Genomic DNA, 14,826 nt, shown 5'->3' with positions numbered 1-14,826 from the left:
GAGAGAGAGAGAGAGAGAGAGAGAGAGAGAGAGAGAGAGAGAGAGAGAGAGAGAGAGAGAGAGAGAGAGAGAAGCATAATAAATAGAAAGCCTGGTGTATGTGTCCCTTGGAGCTCTCAGCAGCTATGTCTCTTAAGAATTTTAAGTTGTAAATTACAGAGAAGATGCTAACCTGCATTGATGGAAGGAACTTCCTCACCTGGGAGTTCCTTATAATATGAAATCACAAATCCAGTTTCTATTTCTGTGTTTAAAAGAATATGATATTTAAAATTTTTCATACCAAGTAGTATAACTCTTTCAATATGTTACAGCTAGCCAAAAAGACAGTATTCATATTATTTTGTTATTTTTTTTTAGTCGTATCTGACTCTTCAGGATCCCTTTTAAGGTTTTCTTGGCAAAGATATTGGAGTGGTTTGTCATCTTCTTCTGATGAGGAAACTGAGCCAGGCAGGGTTAAATGGTTTGCCCAGGGTCACCCAACTAGTACATGTCTGAAGCTAAATTTAAATAGTTTTCTTTTTCTTTAAAAATTTTTTTCCATGATTGCATGATCCATGTTTCCTCCCTCCTCCCATCTCTCCCCCTCTTGGAGTTGACAAGCAATTCCACTGGGTTATACATACATATATAATAGCTATATCTATATCTTTATATTTAATTACTCAGACCCATTTCCATATTGTTCATTTTTGTAAAAGTAATCCTTTAAAACCAAAACCCCAAATCACACACCCATATAAACAAGTGATAAATCACATGTTTTCTTTTGGATTAAATGGGTTTTCTTGATTTGAAGCCTGGCGTTCTAGCCGCTATGCACCTGTGCATATGTATATGTTCATGTACATTGCATATTTCCTAACATAGAATCATAGATGTAGAAGTCATATAGTTTAACCTCTTTATTTTCTGGGTGAGGAAATTGAAGCTGAAGATGTTTTATTATCCACATAGTAAATAGCTGAATTGGAATTTGAATCCAAGTCTTCTGAATCCAAGGTCTGGGTTTTTTTTAAAACTTAAAAAGCATTTTGTGGGGCAGCTAGGTAGCATAGAGGATAGAGCACCTGGCTTAGAGCCAGTAGGTCCCATTGAAATGTGGCCTCAGATACTTCCAGCCACGAGACCCTGGACAAGTCACTTAACCTGGATTGCCTAGCCCTTGCACTTTTGTCTTAGAATTCATTCCAAGACAGAAGGCAAGGTTTTTTTATTTTTATTTTTTTATTTTTTTAAGGCATTCCCTATAAAAAGTTTCAATTTTAGGGGAGGGGATTTGTTATTGTAATGACACTGGTGTTTGGAAATTACTCATTTATATAATATCTTTTAGCCAGCTTGCCCTCCCACATTTGATATTGAATTATACTAACAACTATGTTCAACTAAATAATAATCATTCTTTCCGCAAATATAACAAAATACGATGATTTTATCTGCATACTTTTGGATCAGATTTTTTAGTGATACATAAAATTCATATATACATACAAACACATATATATTTATATATGTAAACAATAATAAACCGAATCATTTTAGACCTAGTTATATAATTCCTTCCTCTGGAAATACACAAAGAAAAATGATACTTCCCTTGTTACGTGGCTTTTAGAGATTTTAATTTGTTAAATAGGTTATTAAAAAAAAAACAACAGATATCAATTGAAAGGCCATTCTCCTGGGAATCCATGTGATATACAAATGACCTTTCTAAGAGATTGGAAGTCCTAATGTTGGGGCCAGATGATATATAATAAGGGGCTAGAAAGCAACCATCTCCTTTTGATCACATTTTGACAAGTCCCTTGCCCCACTGCCCCCCCTGAGTCTATCTTCTCTTTATCCTTTCTGCTATCTTTCCATATCCTTTCCTTACTCTACTCCTCCATCCCAAATCTTTATCCTGGACCAAAACATCATGTACTTAAGGAAAGTGCCTGAGTACTCGGAATCCCTAATAAGAATATATACACTTATTATAAATCTCAGGTAAGTTATAAATATAGTATTCAGAGGAACTCTTTTAGACTTTTTTCCCCCCTTAGTATTTGGTTTGGGAAAGTATTGGTTTGGGAAATTAGACTCTCGGCCTTTTATTTCATTTTCTTTCTCCTTCAAATTTGCTTTCTCCTGTCTATAAATTCCCAAGGGCAGGAGGTTTTAAAATTAGAATCTCATCAGCACAAAGGTTTCCAAATCCATCGTTTCAGAGAGAAAAGGGCCACTCCACCCCTCAAGGAGTACCAACATTTTCCACATGATTTTTGTTCCTCTAAAGGTCACCTTTGATGGAAAGAACTGTGGATCTTTTACTGAAAAGGAGTAAGGAAGCTGGGCAGGATGTGGCAATACTTGAAGAGGAAGACTTTTGTTATTTTCTGAAGAGACAGACATACACATCACTCGCATGGGGTGCCATGATTGATTCTTGCTTGTTCCATGAAGTCTCCACAATGGCTGAAGTGTATCTGGACGTTTTCCCTTTATGGGGGGGAACAAATTATCCCCATTTGCTTCATTTTCTAGTGTTTCATTATTGTAGAATAATGGAAGTGGAAGTGTGAAATGTAGCTTGTCAGTTCTGTGACTTTAAATTCTTTGACTGTAACAGTAGAAAGAGCCCTGACTTCTGATGTCAAAGGACATGGGTTAGAATCTCACTTCAGATGCTCATTTACCTTTATGACCTTGGGCAAGTCCCTTAATTTCCCTGGACTCTAGTTTTCTTCATCTATAACATGGAGAGGCTGGATAGATCACCTTGGAGATGAGTTCTGTATTTTAACTCTAGTTCTATGGCTCCACAACACACAATTATAAGTCTGTTACCCTCTTCCCTATTTGCTTCATTTTCCTCTGTTAATTCAAGGAAATCACTATAACCTATTTCCTAGGGCTATTTTTAGGGAAAGTCTATGTCTGAAAAAAAAAACCAAACAAATGTTTCATACCTAGCAGGTTCATAATATTCCAGGTTTCTCCAAAATCGAGGCAAGAGTGGCCATTTCAAAGGATTTTGATTGTTGATTTTTTTTTTCCATCTCTTTGGAATACCTGAGACAAACATTTCTGAAAGGGTTTTATTTTATGAGTGGTGATGACACTCTTTGTTAATCCATTTTTCTTTGAACTTTGCTATCAGGGTATGAGATCAGCAGCAAACATAGCATTTCACAATATGGGGGAAGAGGATGATGATCAGGGAGCAAGTAAATGAGATATGGATTCACTAAATGGAAAGTTAGTAGAAATGGTTGTCCTTGGTAGCACTGTGCTCTGTATGTTTTGGGTTACAAACACCCCAATTTCCAGATAGTGGTTTTTGTACAGCTCTTGAAATCAGAAGACAACTCATGAATAACACCAACCATACCGTATTCATATTACACAATGTCAGACTTGGGGTAAACCAGGTAGCTTCAAGACAATTTAGGAGATGGTTGAAAAAGCATAGGTAATAAGTCTGGAACAAATAAACATTTGCAGATGTAAGACTTTAAGGATTAATTAAGGAAGTGGCTGCTATGCATGTGTAAGACAGTGGTACTGAAAAGAACAAAAAATAAAAACAACCCCTGCTCTTAACTAGAAATGAATGAATAAAAAAAATCTTTATTTTTAATATGCTTACTGTGTGCTAATCTTATCTTGATTAGTATAAAAATATGACTTAAAAGATTGCTTGCATCAGAAAATCATTTATGTAGTTGGGGAAACTATTCCTAAAATCTCTATCTTACCCTACACACACACACACACACACACACACACACACACACACACACACACACACACACACACACACCTTAATAAAAGATGTATCACCAATATTAAAAAAAGCCATGTTAGGTAACAAACATTCTAATTTCCAGATGAGATAGTGATTTTTGAACAGGTATTGAAATCAGGAGAGGACTCATAAGCAGGAAAACTCAAGTCCAGACCCTAAGAAAGGAATGCAACCATCATTTTCTTTCTTTTTATTCCAGAGGTCCATTTGGACCCTTGTCGGACATGGTGCCCTGTTGCTGACTGCCAGACTGTATGCCATATTGAACAGAGTGATTCGGGACAACCCACAAAGGTTGAATGTCCTTCTTGTCACTTGACGTTCTGCTCATGTTGCAAAGATACCTGGCATGCTGATCGCTCTTGTCGGGACAGCCCGCCGGTTGTTGTCTTGCCAACAGAACATGGGTAAGACTGAACTAGATCTGTTATCTCAACAAGGAGGATTAAAGTGGGGGTTCCTTTTATGTGGAGATTTGAACCAGATGGCCTTCCAATTTTCAAATTGCTCCCTTTGGACATAATCATAATCTAGTCAATGCACTCACAATTATGAACATTCAACTTGATTATCTTAAACTTGGGTCTTCAAATGTACTTTAAATAGAGTACTGCATTGTAGTCTCCATTTATATTTAATATGTTTTATAATATTTGAGTGGTTTAAGAGTATGCAAAATGTACAGTCGCTATAACAGCTAATTAATTCCTCTTCATCTGCCCCTCCCTTGGATTTGAGGGGGATTCAGTTAAAAAAAAAAAAGAAAAGACAAGGAAAAAGAGTCCCTTCCAATTCTCAAATTCTGAGATCTAACGACTTTTCTAGCCCCTCACTAAATGTTCTTTCCAGGGAGAAAAAGTGTCTTTGGAGTTGCATGGAGTAGCCAGTTTTTTCTAAATTCTAATGCAACATTTTCCTTAGGAGCATGTTGAATGCCATCAAAATATTCCTGTAATTAAGAGATTGTTTCTTAAGGAATGATTTGGGGCTGGAGGCTCTTCGAAGTATTATTGATGGTACAGAGTTTTTCTTCAGATTCCTTTGCCTCATCCAGTGGTGGGAGAGACACTTTGTTGGTTGGAACTCAAGGGGGACGTCTTGGTTCAACCATATACCTTCTTCCTTCACGTTAGCCAGATTAATTTCCATGTGCCTCAGTTTTCCTGCTTCTGTTGCGTGGGATTAGAGCCATTATTCTCCTACTTTCTTCACAAGGACGTTTTGAGGTCTGGTTACTGAATAAAAATGTTATATTGCATTGAAAACATTCACAGGAAATTGAATCTTCTTAAAATGCACAGGGCAAGGAGTCCTCATTGTCACATCATTTGTATGTTATGTAAGAAATCAGGCTCTTTGAAGGTGGCACCCCTGCTGGGAGAGGGGAAGATGTGAATCAGTTCAGCTTGTACCTTCTGGTCCTGGGAGGTTTTTAACAAAACAGGAGCTCCCTGAGTATGACCTTTGTGTTTGATCCCTGGTTTTGCTTGGGGCTGTGAGTGTTCTCTGTTAGTGAGAACATAGCTAGCTACCAGTGTTACAGTGCCTTCAGTGGAAGGATCTCAGCCCTGCTTCAGAGCTGCTAGTGTGGCTTTTTAGGACTCCTGGTGTTATCTACTTATCTTGATGTCCTTGGATATTTCATGAAGAATTAATAGGATTAAGGATTTAATACAGATTATAGGCAGGTTTAATGGACTGACTAGGCAGGCTTTGACCAGCCATTCCCATCTTTCTCACACCGTGGTTGTCACGTTTTTGATGGCTCTCAGTCACTAAAGAGGGATACTAGGACAATGATTCACTCTTCCCTCCCACTCCTTTTTCCATGTTAGCAATTTAAAAATTCTTATCTGACTGTGGCGAGGTGGGGGATGAACGGGAATGTCACAGTTAATTTGTTTAGTGTCTTATAAGCAGCATAAATAGTTGTCATTTCAGTCTCATGTAATGGTCATTTATCAAGTCTCAATTTTACTTTCTAATTCTCCACGTGTAGATGACCATTTGCTTGGTACTCCTACTTTCTCGTTTCTTCCTCAGAGTTTCTGTTATAGTAAAGGTGCTCTGGGAATACTAATTCATTTTCATTCTAACTTGGCAAATCACAATTAGGAAGATTGATCTATGCCAAGGAAAGTAATTGCGATGCATGCCAAAACCAAATGTAAATGGATTTTCAATTACCTGTTCTTTTGAGTTTCTTATTTTTGCTTCTTTCTTCAGTTTTCCAACTACCTCTGAAAAAGACATGGATGTACACTCATGGCTCCTGTACACAAGGGTGCACACATACACACCAGCATGGATAACAGAAAATGGACATTTTGCTATTATTGGTCTAGAAATTTAGTATAGATCATTTACAAGAAGGATTCTGTGTCTTAACTTAGACCTTAGATCTTACCACTTTCCTCATCTATTTTAGTTGATACAGCTGTGGTTCTTACTGATTGAATAAGCTGTTTCCCTACTCTCTGCCTTTTCTCTTTCTAGAGCCCTCATCGGGGTGGATGTGGAAGCTCCCATTAAGCAGTGTCCTGTTTGCCGAGTCTACATTGAACGGAATGAAGGCTGTGCTCAGATGATGTGTAAGAATTGTAAGCACACATTCTGCTGGTACTGTCTCCAGAACCTGGATGTAAGTTCTTCTGCTGGGTTCTATCCATGGGGCATTTGTTTTTAACATACTAGAATGAGAATTGGCATCTTGCACATTTTCATTTTTTAATGTATCTAGTGGTTTTGAAATAGAAAGCTTATTTTTCCTAAGAAAAATGACTTCCCCAACCTTAACTGCTCTTTCTGTAGATCCTTATCTGAAGGTTTTCTCAGTTGGTGAAATTGGGAGCATTGCCTTAATTTGGATATTAAGTACCTGCTCTGTGCTAGGTACTGCTCTAAACACAAGAGATACAAAGAAAGACAAAAGATAGTCCCTGCCCTCAAGGAGCTCACTATCTAATGGGAGAAGACAACACATAAAAAGGAACTGGCTGGAGGAAAGGAAGGGGACCTGACTCAGAGGCATGCTATCTCCAAAGGAGTGCCATTGGTTAGGAAATGAAAATATGGGTGCCTTCCTTAAAGGAAGATTCTGGGAGAATCTCTCCATGTCCATCCTCTCAGAGGGAGGGAGGGATGGACTTCTAGGGCATGTGAGCTCAAAAGATAAAGTTTGTTTGGGAGCATCCCTTTTTCTTTGGGTGATACTTCAAAATGTTCTAGGACCATTAAATTGTTCTCTTAACCTGGAATAGGTGTCACTGTGCCCTATAAATTTAATATATTTATCTTCACCTCACCTCCCATAGAATATAGGTTTCTTGAGAATATGGGACATTTTGAGAGGAGGTTTTATTTATATTCCTACCACCTAGAGGCAGTGCTTTGCACATAATAGGGTGTTAGTAAATTCTTTTTGGATTGGATGAGTTTATAAGCTCCTCTGAAGATGGTTCTTTATTCAGACACATGGAACCCAGAGCTGCCACCATATATTTAGGTTCCCCCTTCCCAAGTGAAAAATGTCTGACCCAGTTATTATTCTCCATCTCCTTCCCTGCTTTTACCATCTCAATATATTGGCTGAACCTTTCCTTCTTTTTAAAATCATGTCAACAGGGCAGCTAGTTGTCTAGACAAGAGGTCCTGGGTTCCAACCTGACCTCAGATACTTCCTAGCTGTATGCTTCCGGGGAAATCACTTAACCTCAATTGCCTATTCCTTACTACTCATCTTCCTTGGAACTGATATTTATGTCATTTCAGTTTTAGGACAGAAGGTAAGGATTTATTTCTAAAATAATAAAAAAAATCATGTTAGTTCTATTATAAGCCAAGTGGTAATCTTTAGGACCATAAGGGAGAGGATGAGTGAAGGAGGGGTGAGAAGCTCCTTGGTTTCATTTCCTTTTGGGGTTCAAAGCCCTTTGGTGCAAAGTGATTTGAGCTTAATTAGAAGTAACTACACATTTGACTTGCAAAAAATTCATCTCTCTCAATTCAGCAAAGATACTAATATATAACATTAAAAAAAAATCTTACCTACTTTCTTAGAATCAATACTAAGTATTGGTTCCACGGCAGATCACTGGTAAGGGCTACACAATTGGAGTTAAGTGACTTGCCCAGAGTCACACAACTAGGAAGTATCTGAGACCAGATTTGAACTCAGGACCTCTTATCGCTAGGCATAGCTTTCTTTCCACTGAGCCACCTAACTACCCTTTTGGTATTGCCTTTACTTATGTAGTTTGGTCTCGCCTTTCTGAGAAAGACCATCATAGGAGGCCTGCCATGATATAGAACATTCTAGGAGAGGAATTAAACCAGATAATATGGACTTCGTGAATAATTGAATTCATCTAAGGATAAATGAATGATAAAATTGACAATTTCCTCTTCATTCCATTAGTGTATTGGGAAGGGCCGTATTCATATTCTAGGCTTAGAACATACTTATGCCTTCTGCAGAAAACAAAGAAATAAATGTGTGCACCAGATCTCAGTCTTCTTTGGCAGATTTATTTGTATTTTGGTGAATGGTGCTACAAAGAACACATAGTTCTGGCACTTGAGATGAGATGAGGCAGATGTTAAATGGCTCATAACACTGACATCAGATGTGGAAGGAAGCATCTTGTTCTATTCATCATTTTCCTATTCATCATTTTTGCTCTGTTTAAACCAATGGTATTGGCATTGGTTGAATATTGAGCTGCGTTGCCCTGTGAAAATTTCAGATGGTGAATGTCTGGCTTCTAGGAATGTTCTAAGGATGGGTCTTGAGAGATGATTGTCCAAATCCCAATCTTAGGTATCCAATGGAGAATGCTTTCATTTGGGGAAGCATCACAGATTTATTTCTCTTGATGATTTTAATTGTAAAATCAATTTTTTATGGTAAATACTTTAAGAGATCTCTGATCTTAATGACGTTGGTAAGCTCCCTATAATAAGGGATCTCATATGTCTGGATGTCCTGGGACACTCTTGTTCAGAAATGCAAAGGTTAAATTTAGTGGTTGGACTTAAATTATATATCTCAAGTCAGAAGTTTATTTACAAAATAGAGTGGGAACAATAAGGTAGAGAAATGTGAGAGAGGTTAGAGAAAATACCTATACTAGTCCTCAGCCAGGAGGACCATTAGTCAATAACCATGAGGCCTTCTCCAAGATAGAAGCTAATCTCTTAGGAAACTAGTAAAGGAGTCAGCCCTTTTCACTCACCCAACAAAGTAGTTCAGGAGTCAGAATCCAAGTTGAAGCCATGATTCACTCTGCAGTCTCCAGTAAAGTTCCCTCAAAGACTATCTCCAGGAGACACTCTCCACTAGATTCAACTTCAGGAGACTGTCCTTAGCCCAAGGATTTCATGGCTTTTATGGTGATTTCTTGTCTCTACCCCTTTCACAGGGGCCAACTACAGCCTCCAAACTGTCCAGCACTACCCAGGGGCAGTGTCCATGGGATTGAGGTCTCACCTCTAATGATGTTAACTCTCCTCCTAGGATTCACACATTTCTGAGTGTGTGAACTCCCCAAAGAATTCAAAAGTCTCTGGCTGTTTGAGTTAGAAAAAAGGGTGGAGCTCTCCAAGCATCTTCCTGGCCTCCCACCCAGTACCAAGCAAGGTGTAAATTCACCAAGTGGTTCTCACCTAGTTCAAGCTTGTGTTGATGAAATCAAAAGGTAGACAAAGGAAAGTTAATCCTGTCCTCACAATCTAGTGAGGTACTAAGCAGAGGCATTTAAGTTATTGTTAACCAAAGCTTTAACTCCAACTAGGCAGAGAGAACAAAGGATTCCCTTTTCACGAGTGTAAACTTGGAATAGACAAAGAGAACCAAGAATTTCCTTTCACAGATCTTTCCATGAGAGTATCATTCTTAGAGCATTCCTTGCCATCAGGAGATTCCTGGGGAGTCCAGTCCCTTCCTTCATTTTACAAGATGGGGATACAACATGTTTGTAAATAAGTAAATATAGAACACATACAAAATAAATATGTAGGGATTTGTTGGTGGGAGAACATCTAATTATCAGGGGAATTGAATCAAGAAATGTCTTTTAAAGGAAATGATAAAAAGGTGAGCATAGAGAGAATTCTAGGCAAAGCTTGGAGGCAAGACCACATTGGCTTTCTCAGTTGCTTTCTCACTTACTTCTTATACCACATGATTAAGATCTTTTAAAATATTGCTTTGTTTCCTAATTAAACACATAATTTATCATTCTGAGATAATTGTACTGTTCTTAATGTGATACTTTTCACTTAAGTTTTAACTCTTATTTCCTTAATAAGCTCCTGTAGGCAGTCTTTAATTCCCTTCAAGACACTTAGCTCAGTGATAGCCATATGTTAGGGGTTCAACAAGGACTCATCCATTGGTTTTTATTTTGTGAAGAGCTGATGGATCCATATAAGGCACCATATTGTGGGAGAGGGCTGGTCTCAGCAAAGATTCTTCAACTCCTTATTAGAATTATGTAGGCGCTATCTCTGACTTTGCAATCACTTCTGGAGCCACCCAATTACATTTCTGAAGGTCATGAGCTCGCTGGGAGGTATTTTTGATCATAACATTTACCTTTGATTCCTGAATCTCCTTTTGGCAGAATTGTAGCTAGGATTTGTGTGTGTGTGTGTGTGTGTGTGTGTGTGTGTGTGTGTGTGTGTCCTGAGATTGAGTAATATAAACCATGCTCGAGGCAGGTAACATGAAAGGTGCCCTAAGTAGAGGGGGAGGAAGGTTTTGCCCCGTGGTAGAGAAATAGAGGCCCCCAGGATACTGGCGCATGATCTCTGCTTGGCAGGCTGCTGTGGGTACAAATACAGAATAGAGGGGAAGAATGATCTGACCTCATTATGCTAAAGGAATTTCAGGGGCTGTCAGCATTCTCTACATCTTGTGCCCTTGGGCAAAGCCCCAGTTTTCTAACCCTGGTTGCAGTTCTGACATTTTGTAAGAAAACTTTGTTAGGCATGTATCCTTCTCTCAGATTTAAAACTGATGCTGATTGGGACTTCCTCCTTTCTTTCAGAATGACATTTTCCTCAGACATTATGATAAAGGACCCTGTCGGAATAAACTGGGTCACTCCCGAGCCTCTGTGATGTGGAACCGAACACAGGTACTGTGGTTTGAAAGGGGATGGTAGAATAAGAGAGGTGTGCTACTTCTAGGAGGGCTTCTCTCTGGGAATCTTCCCATTTTATATAGGATAGATGGTTGTATTTGGTGGAAGAAGATGGCGACAGATACCATAGAAGAGGCTTAGTATGAGCAACAGCAGCCCCTTAGAGGACCAGAAGAGTGGTCTGAATATTACCTATAGCAACAGGTAGTGTTTAGTGGCTAGAGTTTTAGGCTTGGAATCAAGAAAACCCGAGTTCAAATCCTTCCAGGGACATTTCCTTATTGTGTGACCCTGGGCAAGTCACCTAACCTTTAGTGTCCTCTATAAACAAGAAGATTGGATTTCCTAGCCTCTGAGGTTACTCCCCAGCTTCAAATCTATGATTCTACATAGAGTTGGAAGCATATGTTCTCTGTTCCCCTGATATGAGGTGGGATTATTCTGGTTTTCTGCCCTGGGCATATATCTAAGAGCAGATAAAGACCTTTTTTGAGTTTACTGCTATCATGATATATTTTGAATATACAGCTCAAAGTGTGTATTAATTAAAAATCAGGCCCAGACTTAGTGGCTTAGTTATTTCCACCACTCAGAATTGTCTTAGGTTCATTAAGCATCCTCTCCACTTTGGTGAGGAAGAGCCAACATTGGCTGAACAAATTGTGGTATATGCTGGTGATGGAATACTATTGTGCTCAAAGGAATAATAAACTGGAGGAATTCCATGTGAACTGGAAAGACCTCCAGGAATTGATGCAGAGCGAAAGGAGCAGAGCCAGAAGAACACTATACACAGAGACTGATATATTGTGGTAAAATCGAATGTAATGGACTTCTGTACTAGCAGCAATGCAATGACTCAGGACAATTCTGAGGGATTTATGGTAAAGACGCTACCCACATTCAGAGGAAGAACTGCAGGAGTGGAAACAGAAGAAAAACAACAGCTTGAACTCATGGGTTGGGGTGGACATGATTGGGGATGTAGACTCGAAACTACCACACCAATGCAACTATCAACAATTTGGAAATAGGTCTTGATCAATGACACATGTTAAAACCAGTGGAAATGTGCATCAGTCATAGGGGGGAGCTCGGGGGGCGGTGAAGGGAAAGTAAGAGCATGAATTATGTAACCATGTTAACCTTTCTAAAAAATAAATATTAATGAATGTTAAAAAAAAAAGAATGAAAAGCTGTAGCATGGGTTAGCTGCTCAGATCTCCCTCCTTCTCTTTTTCTACAGAAGTTTGCTATTTTTAAGTATAAGTACGAATTCAATCAAGTCAGGTTTTATCCATTACTTTTATATATTTCTGAAAGAGGCCACCTATCACTCTTCAGGTTTTTTTCTCTTCCTCCACTGTCTTTAGTTCCTTGGCTCCTTAGAATCTTTAAAAAAAAAAAAAAAAGGTATTCTATTGAATTATTCTCATCGTCTAAATTCTATTTATTGCTTATTCTTATTCACTGGGCTTTTAAGTTGGAATAAAGAATATTTACTGAAAAAAAGTAAAATTAATATTCAATACTCTAATTATTATATTTAATAAGATTCATTAAAACAAGAAGCTAGAGTAAAGGCAAGGCTCCCAGACCACACTTGTGGAGAAGAGAGAGAGGGAGGAGCTACAGAACTTGTAAAACAATAACGTGACCATGCAAACATGGAGGCGCAAGAGAGATTAAAGGAAATTTTGGGAAATACTAAGGGATTTCTGGGGGATGAAGTCCAAGGTTCAAAATCTCAATTTATATACCTGTGACTCCCAAGGCCAGTGCTTTAGCCACTTTGGGATGTTGCATCATGTAACTTTCTACAAATTGGCATTGGTTACTTACTATAAAGGGAGTCGCCATCTTTGGGTCATGCCAAGGTTGGTGCCAAAGCTAGATTTGGAACCCAAATATTGTGTTTATGATGCTTGAACTCTGCTGCCGGACTATGGGTAAGGCTCCTCATGATTGCTTCCTGCATATGTGCTGAAGTGGACTCGTGTATTATCCTGTAAGAACTTTTGGTTATTGGCTTACACTGTGCTCTTGTCTTTCATTTTTCAGGTTGTTGGAATTCTTGTGGGATTGGGCATCATAGCCTTGGTGACCTCACCTCTGCTGCTTTTGGCTTCTCCTTGTATCATCTGCTGTGTTTGCAAATCCTGCCGGGGCAAGAAGAAAAAACACGACCCACCAACTACCTAAAAGCCTCCCACTTGTGGGCATGTATGTGAGGTGGCCTAAGTGAGGATCTGGTTATGGTGCCCTCCTTAGCAGACTCATCTCCTTATCCTTGCCAATCTTTGGAAGTGCCTAATGTCTACAGGTTTTGAACTTGCTTGCAAGTCTTCAATAAGGGGAAAGGCTAAGCTTTGTGTTGCAGTTTGAAGAAAGCCTGGTTGTGAAGCCCATGCAATGAACGTGGAATATGTCTGGAAACTTTGGGGGTTGAATGGAAAGGACCAGCATCATTTTGTCCTCTGAAGCTCCATGATTTCTGGACTGGCCATCTTGTGGCCAAGCAGAAGGAGCCTGAGGAAATATCTCCTGTCGCAACAAACTATGTTGCTGTGATTATTACATGTACAACAGATGTGGTAGAAGAGACTTATTGTCTGAAGCTCCATGATTCCGGGACTGGTCATCTTGTAGCCAAGGAGAAAGAGCCTGAGGAAACATCTCTTGTTACCGCAAACCGTGCAGCCATGATTATTATACCTATGACAGGAGCAGCGGAGAGAGAGACATAGACCTTATCTTGGCTAGATTATTTCTTTTTCCACCATGACAAAGTGTAGGAAGGGCAGGCACAGAATCTTTAATGTGTGTGTGTGTGTGTGCGTGTGTCTGTGTGTTGGGGAAGAAGTGTTGAGGTGAGGAAAGATGCACTTAAGAAAGGAAAGCTCTAAGACATGCAGCCAACCATAAAGTTTGGGGATGAATCTTTCAAGCTGGAGTCTCTGCTTTTCCCATGAAGGTAGAAATAGGCCAGGAGTTTGGTATATAGGAGATGCCATATTCACAATATCTACACAAGGTCTTGGGTTGTTTCTTTGTAGACTTAACCTGGAGGAAAAGAAGCCTTCAGAAGGGTCTCAATTTTCAATAAGAGAATTCATGGAAAGAGAGTAATGATAATATGCCTGTTCCAACATCTCCATTTGGCAAGTTCAATTTTCCCAGAAGACCCTTTTCCTTTAGTTAGGGAACCTATTTTAAAAATGTGTTCTGTGTAAGAAAAAAGGGAGAAAAATGGCCAAAACCCTGTGAAGACTCCAGTAGAGAAGGCTATAGGCACCATAATTTGGCGCTATAGTTTTGTAGCTTTAAGATATCAAATGAGGCTTAAAAGCAAATGTTCATCAACAAATATTAGGTCACAAATCCTATGCCTACTGTATATCCATCTGGTCCTACCTTGGAAGAAATCCCCATTACATATCCATGTGGGTCCTAAGAAAAGGAATGAGAGTAAAATCATCCCTTTCACATTGAATATTTTCTATTTTGAACTGGCCACCATATCTGTTACTAACCAGATATGTTCTGAATCTAACTCTTGTCTTAGCCATAGAGAAGGTGACTCTCTGCTGTGCCAGGATGGAAAGCAGAATTTTTAAAGTCTTTTCAGAGCAGGTTCTTCCATTGGCTCAGCATGTGGATTTCTTGTGTACATAGTCAGCCATTCTATTCATGCAGACTGCAATCCCAGCTCACCCCCTTCATTGGCAGTTTCTTGAATTTCTGTGGCCAAAAGTAAAGCTATTGACGTAGAGGCCAGTTTCTGGTATGAGCCTCTCTGTCTCTGGTTAGGCTGATCCTCAGAGATTAATGGGGTCTTTCTCTCAACCCATAGTCATAAGTTTTAAAACTTGGCGGACCTCT

At 39.1% G+C, this 14,826-nt stretch overlaps 1 protein-coding gene across 1 annotated transcript in view; it reads left to right on the top strand.

The window, feature by feature from the left end:
• The window catches only part of RNF144B (ring finger protein 144B), a 205,903-nt gene extending 192,534 nt beyond the window's left edge, over positions 1–13,369 (top strand). Inside the window, exons 5-8 of the mRNA XM_044667471.1 lie at positions 3,999–4,206; positions 6,296–6,440; positions 10,849–10,938; positions 13,006–13,369. Coding sequence (XP_044523406.1) covers positions 3,999–4,206; positions 6,296–6,440; positions 10,849–10,938; positions 13,006–13,146 — 584 coding nt within the window. The 3' untranslated portion in view covers positions 13,147–13,369. The remainder of the gene's footprint in view (positions 1–3,998; positions 4,207–6,295; positions 6,441–10,848; positions 10,939–13,005) is intronic.
• The last annotated feature ends 1,457 nt before the right edge of the window (positions 13,370–14,826 follow it).

This window comes from Gracilinanus agilis, chromosome 1 (genome assembly GCF_016433145.1).
Source record: "Gracilinanus agilis isolate LMUSP501 chromosome 1, AgileGrace, whole genome shotgun sequence".
NCBI classification, from domain to species: Eukaryota; Metazoa; Chordata; class Mammalia; order Didelphimorphia; family Didelphidae; genus Gracilinanus; species Gracilinanus agilis.
The sequence above is the reverse complement of the archived record's forward strand: the minus strand, read 5'-3'. Positions and strand labels throughout refer to the sequence as shown.